The sequence below is a fragment of the Schistocerca gregaria genome, chromosome 6, assembly GCF_023897955.1.
Source record: "Schistocerca gregaria isolate iqSchGreg1 chromosome 6, iqSchGreg1.2, whole genome shotgun sequence".
NCBI lineage: Eukaryota > Metazoa > Arthropoda > Insecta > Orthoptera > Acrididae > Schistocerca > Schistocerca gregaria.
In genome coordinates, this window is record NC_064925.1 from 291439965 (window position 1) to 291451601 (window position 11637).

The following is an 11637-nucleotide window of genomic DNA, read 5'->3' on the forward strand; positions in this document are numbered from 1 at the left end:
ACCTTGCCCCAAGTGATTTCCATATTTTTGGACCATTCAAGGACACAATGGGAGGAAAGAAGTACCGTTCTAATGAAGAGGTATGCCATGCGGTGCATGAGTGGTTGCGCAGACTACCAAAAGAATTTTTTTCTAAAGGAATTTATGCACTTTGTAAGCACTGGAGCACTTGCATTGAGCATGGGGGAGATTATGTTGAAAAGTGATACAGCTTTGTACCCCTTCTGCACGACAAATAATATTTAAAAAAATATTTAAGGTTTTCATTTGACTCAGAGTTATTACATTCTTCTTGAAGTCTTAGGTTATGACTGTGTCTCATAATCTTGCACACCTGGTGGAATAGTTTAATCATGGCTGGCTCTCCCAAGTTCTGACGGAATGTCCTGTACTCCAGGGACCAGGTTTTGACTTCTTTAATTTTCCTGAAAGGGGTGTCTATCTTTTTCATAGTTATACATGCTTTTATAGACTTAAATTTGTCCTCTGGCCACTCCTGCTTAGCCATTTTCCACGTCTGGTCAATCTCATTTTTTAGATGTTTGTATTCCCTTTCACCTGCTTCACTTGCTGTAGTTTTATATTTTCTCCTTTGATCAATTAAATTCTATACCTCCTTGATATTGAAGGATTTCTTCTAGGCCTTGTCTCTCTGCCTGTTTTATTCTCTGCTGCCTTCAATATATCACCTCTCACAGTTAATACTGTGATGGCTTAGAAAGGTGTTTGTTACCCAGCCTCAAACTTTGATCATTTGCCACATAACATGAAATATGTGTCAGGTAAAAAAGCAAATTTTAAATCTAATCTCACTTCATTTATTGTGGAGAACTTACTACATTCTATAAAAGAATTGTTATTGAAACTCTAGATATGTGTACTTTGTTGTTAAATTTAAGTATGTTCCACTAGTAACTTTGGCAGTTTCAATGAATAATGCATAGGTTTTTTTTAAATGTAAGCTAATGTGCTATTTCATAATCTCTGAATGGCTATTAAAGGACATATGGAAAGCTGACATAATTCACACTTTATTTACAGGAATTCTATAGTGCAGTGTCCAGACACTGCACTGATGATCAGAAGCTGCATTCAATTAAGAAGGAACTTGCAAATTGCGGTTATGGTTCCTCATCAATTTTAGAATATTTCAAACAAATTAAAATTTGTGCCAGACTGGGATTCAAACCTGGATTTTCTGCTTGTCACAAGTGGTTGCCTTAACCACTTTGGTCTCCTGAACATGCTTCCAGGAGCAGCCCACATGTCTATTTGTCCTGGTGTGTACTCTCCCTTGTACTTGTTATCATCGTTACTACACAGGGTGAGATACAGTTTTCTCTCATCTTTGCCTTGCTACAGTATCAAGTACTGCAGTGCTGTGACACTGCAAAACAGTATTTTTTCATGCCGTAACAAGGCAGTGACAAGACAGAACTATGTCTCACCCAGAGCAGTAATCATGGTAACATAGAGTGAGCATAAGGAAGAGTAGACACCACAATACATGGAAGTGTGGGCTACTCCTGGAAGCGTGTCTAGATGACCAAAATGCTTAAGGCAACTGCTCGTGACAAGTGGAAAATCCAGGTTTGAGTCCCGGTCCAGCACAAATTTTAATTTATTCTGGGATATTGTACAGTTGTTGTGGAACTGTAATTGCAATTTGCAAGTTCATCCTTTTCATAGAAAATGTGCAAATGATCTACTAAGTAACTAACATAAATGTAAAATCAAACAAAGGAAAGTCCAGGATGGAATAATGACAGTATTACGAAAAGGGTAGATTGCTACCAGATAGAGTAGACACTGAGTTGGTGACAGGCACAATGAAATTAAATTTAAAATATAACTTTAGGCTTTTAGCCAAAAGGCCTTCTTCTGCATTATAAAACCACACACACACACCACAAGCAAAAGGCTCAAAGGCCAGAGGCGGTGGTCATGTGCATGTGAGATATACTTGTGTGAATATGTGTGTGTGCGTGTGTGTTTTCTTATTCAGAAGAAGGCCTTTTGGCTGAAAACTTATACATATAGTAGTCTTGTGCCTGTCTGCGACTCAAGATTTCCTGTATATGTTGAGCAGCAATCTGTCCTTTTAATTTAACATAAATATAGTGTTGACCAAATTATTAAAACAGTTTTTACCATCAACAGTATTTGATAAATTAAAATTAGCATATTATTATATTAAAGAACTATGCATACTTTTTTGGATCAATGCCGAAACAATTTATAAGCTTAGCCATAGATTTCTACAGAACTGAATCCAAATGGTGAAGCCACGTGAGTGGCTCTGTTTCTGCATTGCACACTTTTCATGGAGCTTGGTTTCATTCAGTCAGTGGTTCCCTCACTGACCTTCATATGAGTATGCACACACCAAGTGTGACCACACAGGCACGTGGCCCTACTATGCATATAAGGGAACACTGCACAAGATGTAATGGAGAGTAAAGGCGATGCATCATTCCTGGATAATGTGCAACTACGTAACTTTGTGCAAGCAGTCTCAATCCCATGAAACCCATGAGGCCATACACCCCGAACAAGTGTCTGTGTCAATAGATGAGGGTGAGGTAGTGTCTTATTATCTTCCACTATTTCTACCAAGCTATTCAATGTCTGTTGACCATCATTCTTCTAGCCCACAACCAGCTAAAGACCATGCATATCGGCCACACACTCCAGTGCTCTAGCCATTTCTGTACTTCATACATAATTTATGACTTTGATATTCCCGTGTATTTGTGTTTACTATGAAAATGTGAGTCTTATTCATTCAGTTACTTTACAGATGTGTTGTTACTAAATTACCAATTTTACAGATCAGCCTGAAGAAGACTGTGTCATCGAAGAAATTAATAATGTGCAGAAAAAAGTTATTCCTTGGAAGTATATGTTGCATGATGCAGATTCATTGAGTGTATTCTCAGAAACTATGCTCCAAGACAAAAAGGCTGTTGCCCAGGAGGGCCTAATAGTTATTGCATCTCTCATTGACCGTGCACCAAACTTGGGTGGGCTCTGCAGAACATGTGAAGTCTTTGGAGTTGCTCAGTATGTTATTGGTAATCTGAAATACCTGGAAGACAAACAATTCCAAAATTTAAGTGTTTCAGCTGAGAGATGGCTAAATATTATTGAAGTAAGTAGATTAATTTGTACAAAGTATCTAATTCAGATATGTAATATCTATGTACTGAAAAACTGTTACTCGTTCTGAGGTCTCACTAACTTTTCTCACATGATAAATTCTGAAAATTGAAATCTGAGTTCAAAGTAGAATGTACCAAATCCAATTATTTATTATATAAAGACAGTCATTATTTAACTCATCTGCAGCAAGTGTGCCTCAGGCAGTGTTTTAGTTAACTAACAACAAACAGCAGACCATAGACCTTGCCATGACAGGGTGGCTTGTATGCCTCAACAATACAAGTAGCTGTACCATAGGTGGAACCACAACAGAGAGGTATCTGTTGTGTGGCCAGACACAGGTATGGTTCCTAAAGAGAGGCTGCAGCCTCTTCACTAGTTGTAGGTGCAGCAGTCTGAATGATTGACTGCTGTAGTCTTGCAACATATCAATCAGCATAGCCTTGCTGTGCTGTACTGGGAATGGCTGAAAGCAAAGGGAAACTACAGCTCCTGAGGGCATGCAGCTCTACTGTATGGTTAAATGATGATGGTATCCTCATAGTAAAATTTTCCGAAGATAAAATAGTCCCCCATTTGGATCTCTGGGTTGAGACTGTTTGGGAGGATGATGTTGCCGGGTAACAAAAGTTTCAGTCTATAGGTCAGAGCATGGAATGTTAGATCCCTTAATTGAGCAGATAGACTAGAAAATTTAATAAAGGAGATGGGTAGGTTGAAGTAAGTAAATAAGGTTAGTGAAGTTCGATGGTAGGATGAAGAGGACTTATAGTCAGTTGAGTAAAGGGCTGTAAATACAAAAACAGATAAGGGTAATGCAGAAGTACGCCTAATAATAAATGTGGGTAAGCCACTCCTAACAGCATAGTGAATGCATTATTATTGCCAAGATAAACACAAAGCCAAGATCCACTTTGTTTAAAATCATGAAAGAAGGTTCTATACATGGAAGAGACCTGGAAACACTGGAAGGTTTCAGATTTATTCTATAATGGTAAGACAGAGATTTTGGAACCAGATAGTAAACTGTGGATCATTTTCAGGGGCAGATGTGGACTCTGACCACAATTTATTGGTTATGAACTGTACAGTAAAACTTAAGAAACTGCAAATAGGTAGAAGTTGAAAGGATCAGATGATATTGAGAGTTTCAGAGGAAGCTTTAGCCAATGATTGATTGAAATTGGAGTAAGTAACACAGTGTGTAACTTAGAGGTGAAATAGTGAGTGCAGCTGAGGACATAATAGGTAACAAGCCAGTGCCATGTCTGTGATTATCACAGGAGATGTTAAATTTAATTGATGAAAGGAGAAAATATAACAATGAAGCAGGTGGAAGAGAATACAAATGTCTAAAAGCTGAGATTAACAGGAAATTCAAAATAGATAAGCAGGAATGGTTAGACGACAAATGTAAGGACACATAAGTTTATTTAATTAGAGGAAGCTAGATAGAGCCTATAGAAAAATTAAAGAGGTTTTTTGAGAAAAGAAAAGCAGCTGTATGAATATCGAGAGCTCAGGTGAAAAACGAGTACTAAGCAAGGAAGGAAATGATGGAAGGTGGAAGGTGTACATAGAGGGTCTGTACAAAGGAAATTATGTTGAAGACAGTATTATATAAAGGGAAGAGGATGTAAATGAAGATGGGATGGGAGATACTTTACTGTGAGAAGAAAGTGTCAGAGCACCCTGTAATAGACAACATTCTTTCAGAACTAGTGATGTCCTAGGGAGAGCCAGCCATGACAAAACTATTCCACCTGGTATGCAAGATGTATGAGACAGCCAAAATACCCTAAGACTTTAATAATTTGAATACCAAAGAAAGCAATTTCTAACAGGTGTAAATATTATCGAACTATCACTTCAATAATTGGTGATTGCAAAATACTAATATGAATTATTTACAGAAGACTGGAAAAGTTGGTAGAAGCTGACCTCAGGGAAGATCAGTTTCGATTCTGGAGAAATGTAGGTACACACACAGCAATACTTACGCTACGACAAATCTAAGAAGATAAGTTAAGGAAAGGTAAACCTAAATTTATAGCTTTTGTAGATTAGAGAAAACTTTTGACAATGTCAATTTGGATATACTATTTGAAATTCTGAAGGTAGCAGGGGTAAAATACAGGGATCGAAAGATTATTTACAACTTGTACAGAAACAACATGGCAATTGGAAGAGTGGTTGAGAAAGGATTGATATAGCCTATCACCAGTGTTGTTCAATTTGTAAAGTGAGGTAGCAGTAAAGGAAACTAAAGAAAAATTTGGAGAAGGGATTAAAGTCCAGGGAGAAGAAATAAAAACTGTGGCGTTTGCCACTGACATTGTCATTCTATCAGATACAGCAAAGGACATGGAAGAGCAGTTGAACAGAATGGACAATGTCTTGAGTGAACAATACAAGATGGACATAAAAAAATGCAAAACAAGGATAATAAAATGTAGTTGAGTTAAATCAGGTGATGCTTAGGGAATCAGATTAGAAAATGAGACACAGGAGGTAGTATATGAGTGTTCCTATTTGGGCAGTAAACAACTGATGGTGGTCAAAGCAGAGATACTTTAAAATGTAGACTGGCAAGGGCAAGAAAAGTATTTGTATTGAAGAGAAATTTGTTGACATCAAATATAAATTTATGTATTAGGAAGTCTTTTTCTGAAGGCGCTTGTCTGGAGTACAGCCTTGATTGGATGTTAAATGTGGATGATAAACAGTTTAGATAAGAAGAGACTAGAAACTTTTGAGCTGTGGACTGCATAAGAATGCTGAAGATTAGATAGGTAGATCATGTAGCCAAAGCGAATGTGCTTAATAGAATTGGGGAGAAAAGAAATTTGTGGCGTAACTTACCTAAAGGTTGTTGTTGTTGTTACTGCTGTTGTAAACGGATAGATGAAATATACTTACTTAAAAATATTCTGATTTGAGATGTTGACAATTTCAGGAACAATAGTTTCATCATCAAAATCTTCAGCTTATTTACTGCCTTCAGAAATCAATCTCTCCATTGCCATTAGATGATATTCCATTTAATTCCTGTTCTTTATTCAGAACTGCTTGTATTTTAAACTACTGAAACATTTTTTACTCATAATGTAATTCTATGACACATTGAGTCAAAACACTAATGGCTGAGGTAAGAAACACTAACAATGGGTACAAAAATAAGTAGGAAATATTATTTTCATATTTCATATTTTCAGACTCCAGTGGTGCTCAGTGCAAAAACCACAAATGAATTTTAATGAGTTGTAAATATAAAACTGAAAAAAAAAACATCATTGGATACAATTGACAAAAGAGAAAGAAAGAAAGTCAAATATTTTAAAAATAACGATTTTAAAAACAAGGGAGATGTATATTTCATATGTGCATATGGGTCATATTGACCTCAACAGTATTATTAGGAAGATGAAGTTGCAGTAGATTGTAATTCTTCATCCCTATCTGTTAATGGGAGATAGAACGAAAAAAAATTTTTTTTCACAATGTCGGATTTTTATTTCATTGACGGATATATTTTCGTCATTTAGAGCTACCCTTACTTAATAAATATTCAAACAAGTGCTGAGAATATACTTAAACTGTTTATTACTTGGTATTACAGAAAAAGAAGCACAGTTGCTATAGGTAACTTGTGAAAAAAACAGTAACTAAGAAACAGAATAACATAAAAACAAAAGTTATAACTCCAAGGAGTAGGCAAGAACATTATTTAGTGCTCCAAGTGGTGGATTCGAACTTGGTGGTTTACACCATTCAGTTGTTGCTGTGCAGTCACTGAATTCTGTATCTACGGATGGCGCGAAGGGAACTAACGTGTGGACACAGCAGTCGACGTAAGAAGCGGTCGCTACAGGAGCCCTCTTGGTGAAAGCTGAGCGTGGTTTTTCTTCTCTGAACCTGGCCAGGAAGCAGACATGTCATCTGGAGCGGACATGTCATCTGGAGCGGGTGGTGCGTGTAGGTTCTGCATCAAACTGTTGTGGCAGCGGTGCTGGAAGTCGAGGTGTTGCGTCTGTCAGATGTTGAGCTCTTTACCATAAGAAGGGTGATGCCTCCTTGAAAATGTAAGCTGGCTTCACTCGGCTAAGAGACACAGTGGCCTGTTTGCCATTTACTATGATGACCATTGTGTGTGTGTGTGTGTGTGTGTGTGTGTGTGTGTGCAGTACGCTATGGCGTCCAGTATACGGTGGCTGCAGTGGTGGCTTGTAGCAGTCTGTACGTAACATATTGTGCGAACAGCTTTCGAGATTGTTATGCACAAAAATTGTTGGACAACCATGCCTGGAGGCCTTTGTGGGTTTGATTTGGCTTTCATGTTCCCGTAACTTGCAAAGGAACTCTGGTTGGTCGTCCATTTCTAACAGTAGGCCTGTGTCGACAAACTCCCCAGGTAGGCACACAGTCTCGCCATAAACCAATTCGGCTGCCGAGGACGGTTTGTATGTGGCTCGTAGACCCAGTGCAGGACTATGGGTAGTGCAGACATCCAAGATGTCCCATGGCACATTAGCGTAGCCTTCAGCGTTTGATGCCAACGTTCAAGCATGCCATTGCTGGCCAGAATGATAACTTGTCGTTTCGTGATGGACATAGGCACCAAACTTCGCCAACTGTGTGAACTGTGTTGGCCTCTGTCGGTGGTGATCTCACCAGCCAGGTTGATGTGAAAGCAGTGGCTAGTGTTTCTGCGGAGATGTTGTCCTTAGGTACTGCTTCAGGCCATCGCATATATCTGTCAATTAATGTGAATATGAAACGCTGGCCATGCGATGGAGGAAGTGGTCCTACCACATCAAGATGAACATGGGCGAAGCGAGAAGAAGTATCCGGCAACTCTCCTGTTGGGGGATGAATGTGGCGAGTGATTTTGCAAAGTCGGCAATGCTGGCAAGTTCTCATCCATTCGCAGCAGTCTCTTCCTATCCCTGCCCACATGAACCTTTGAGACACTAGCTTGAATGTCGACCAGACTCCTGGGTGGGAAAGATTATATAAGGACTCGAACACCGGCCTGTAAAATGCAACGGGAACAAAAGGGCGTGATCTGCCATGTGACACTTCACAGTACGATTTCATGTTCACACCAGGAATGTCGGCTTGCTGTAACTTGAGTTCTGCAGTGTTGTCAAGCCATATGATGTGTAGCTTGGTATATTCTTGTTGTGCCCTGGCAAGTGCCATCATGTCCACAGGCTGAGAGACACTAGCCACTCTAGAGAGGCAGTCTGCAACCACATTAGTGATGCCTGACATTGGTGGATGTCCGTACTAAACTGGCTAATAATTCCAGTTAGCTGTACTGACATGGAGAACAAGTGTTGCTGTTTTTCTTGAAGGCATATGTTTAGGCTTGTGGTCAGTGTACATCACAAACTCTCGTGCCTCCACCTGTGGTCAAAAGTACTTGATTGCTTGATATATGGCTAAAAGTTCCCAATCATATGTGCTCCATCTTTGTTGTGCAGGTGACAGCTTGTGCGATAAATAAGCCAGCGGCTGCCAGGCATCATCCACCCATTGTTAGAGGGCTCCACCAATGGCTGTTGCATCCACCACTAATGCCAGCGAGCCTTCGAGCTTGGGGTGCGCCAGCAGTGCTGCTTGTGCTAGGCTCTTTTTGGTTGCTTCAAAAGCTGCATTTATCTTCTCGGTCCACTGTACCATAGGACTGCTCCTAACCTTGGGACCAGCCAGTGCTGCATTCAATTGCACCTGTTGTTCAGCAGAGCGTGGTAAATGACGGCTGTAAAAAAACACACACACACACACACACCTGCATACTGTAACACCAGCTCCTCTGTACATTGCTGTTATCACCACACCTGATGGCAGGTATTGTTCTCCACTCATTCGCCAAACCCAAACGTTTCTATAGGATTGCACAATGTATACAGGGTGTTGCAAAAAGATACAGCTAAACTTTCAGGAAACATTCCTCACACACAAAGAAAGAAAATATATTTTGTGGACATGTGTCCGGAAACGCTTACTTTCCATCTTAGAGCTCATTTTATTACTTCTCTTCAAATCACATTAATCGTGGAATGGAAACACTCAGCAACAGAATGTACCAGCATGACTTCAAACACTTTGTTACAGGAAATGTTCAAAATGTCCTCCATTAGCGAGGATACATGCATCCACCCTCCGTCGCATTGGATCCCTGATGGTCTGATGCAGCCCTGGAGAATGGTGTATTGTATCACAGCCATCCACAATACGAACACAAAGAGTCTCTACATTTGGTACCGGGGTCGCGTAGACAAGAGCTTTCAAATGCCCCCATAAGTGAAAGTCCAGAGGTCAGGAGAGCGTGGAGGCCATGGAATTGGTCTGCTTCTATCAATCCATCGGTCACCGAATCTGTTGTTGAGAAGCATACGAACACTTCGACTGAAATGTGCTGGAGCTCCATCGTGCATGAATCACATGTTGTGTCGTACTTGTAAAGGCACATGTTCTAGCAGCACAGGTAGAGTATCCCGTATGAAGTCATGATAACATGTTCCGTTGAACGTAGGTGGAAGAATGAAACTTGGGAATTAAGCGTTTCCGGACACATGTCCACATAACACCTTTTCTTTGTGTGTGAGGAATGTTTCCTGAAAGTTTGGCCGTACCTTTTTGTAACACCCTGTATATGAGTTGTCAGCCCACAGTGTATGTATGATTCATTGCCCCAAATCACTTGTTCCCAGTCATTCACTTTCTAGTGCCGTTGCTCTTTACACCAAATGAAGCATCGCTTAGCATTACCTACAGAAAAATGTGGCTTTTGAGTGGCAGCTCACCATTGTTCCCCTTTATTTTTAACTCCCTACACATAGTCACTCTACTAGGTCGACTGCTTGTAGCACTTTGGAACTCGAGTGCTTTCTACCACTGATTTCATGTGATTATTTTACCACCACACTCAACAGTGCTCGAAGGTCCCTTAGTTTCTGAGGTCTGCCTATAGCCTTGGTTTAGCTGTGGTTTTTCCTTCGCATCCCCATTTCACAATCAGATCACCAACAGTTTACTTGGGCAGTTTTAGAAGTGAAATGCTCCCGATGGATTTGTTACTACGATGAAATCTAATGTCTAGTCCACGTCAGAATCATTGAGCTCTCCTCACAGATCTATAACTGTTTGTCTCCTGACAACACATTATTCCCAGCCTCCTTTTAAACTGGCGAGTCTGCCTCTCATAACATCTAGTGGTCAGTTCTGAATTACGTGGAGGTGGCTGGATTGTGTACAATTGGAAGTTGTAATATGTTTGTCTTTTAATTTCACTACACTTTTGGTAGTAGTTCTTTTCTGTGTGTGGTTTATCTAATCCAAAACAAATTGTTCAGCACTTAAAATGGCTAACTGTGATTCACTTTAAGAGGAAAAGAATCAATGGAATGAAAAAAATCCACATCATTTATCACTTTTCATATAAATGTATTGAGTATTTAACATTTTTAAAAATAAATCCTATAATGAGAATTTTTTAGACTGCAGATTCAGTGAATTTTTGTGTCATCCGGATTCATATATGCATACATGTTTGGTTATTAAATTCTTGTCATCAAATATTTTGCTTTCTTTTGTGATTTAGGTTAAATCAGTTCTACTGCCACACTATTTGTTGGAGATGAAGAGACATGGTTATATAGTTATAGGAGCAGAGCAAACCTCCAATAGTGTTAAGCTCAATGAGTACAACTTTCCAAAGAAGTCTCTTGTGTTGTTGGGGTATGTGAAATATATGTCATCCATTTCCAATCTTTATATCAGTTATTTACATTCTTATTGGTTCACTTTTTTTTTCTCCTATTTAGCAATGAGAAAGAAGGCATTCCCGCTAATCTGCTCCCTATAATGGACACGTGTGTTGAAATTGCTCAACTGGGTGTGATCCGCTCACTTAATGTGCATGTTACAGGAGCCATGTTTATATGGGAGTATTCAAGACAGTGGAGTCTAAGATAACAGTGGTATTGGCCATTTCCCACTAATGAACATTGTACATAACATTGTAAATAAAAATTGTGCCTTCGTTTGTACTTGATGTTTCATTATAACTGCATATCTGAAGATAAGCCAGATGACCTGCGAAATTTTTTTTTATATGGTTAATTCTCCCAGAGATCCATTCAATTCAGCATTGTTACCACTTATTAAAGGAACTGATTGTAAGAAACTGAACTACAGAAACATTTATTGTGTAATACATAAATATAATTACTCAGTTTTTAGTATTTCAGCACAGCAGGCAAGAATTGCTAACTTATTGTCACACAGTGTAAAACTTGTTTCAAACAACATATAAGTTCAGATTATGTTCTAAGTTGAGTGTTACATAAACTCCCTGGAAATTACAAATAGTGATAACCTGGAAGTTAAAAGAAATGTCAGATTGTATGTTAATTGCAGCACATTTGCATTAACCCATTAGTGCTGTGCATTGCCATATGGCAACGT

At 39.2% G+C, this 11637-nt stretch overlaps 1 protein-coding gene across 2 annotated transcripts in view; it reads left to right on the plus strand.

The window, feature by feature from the left end:
• LOC126279062 (probable methyltransferase TARBP1) overlaps nucleotides 1-11219 on the plus strand; it is a 101170-nt gene extending 89951 nt beyond the window's left edge. The window contains exons 9-11 of one of the 2 annotated variants that reach the window (XM_049979497.1): nucleotides 2832-3151; nucleotides 10772-10908; nucleotides 10995-11219. In XM_049979497.1, coding sequence (XP_049835454.1) covers nucleotides 2832-3151; nucleotides 10772-10908; nucleotides 10995-11145 — 608 coding nt within the window. In that variant the 3' untranslated portion in view covers nucleotides 11146-11219. Of the gene's footprint in view, nucleotides 1-2831; nucleotides 3152-5075; nucleotides 5176-10771; nucleotides 10909-10994 lie in introns of those variants that run through there. The other variant, XM_049979498.1, reaches the window with a different exon arrangement.
• Nucleotides 11220-11637: the final 418 nt, after the last annotated feature.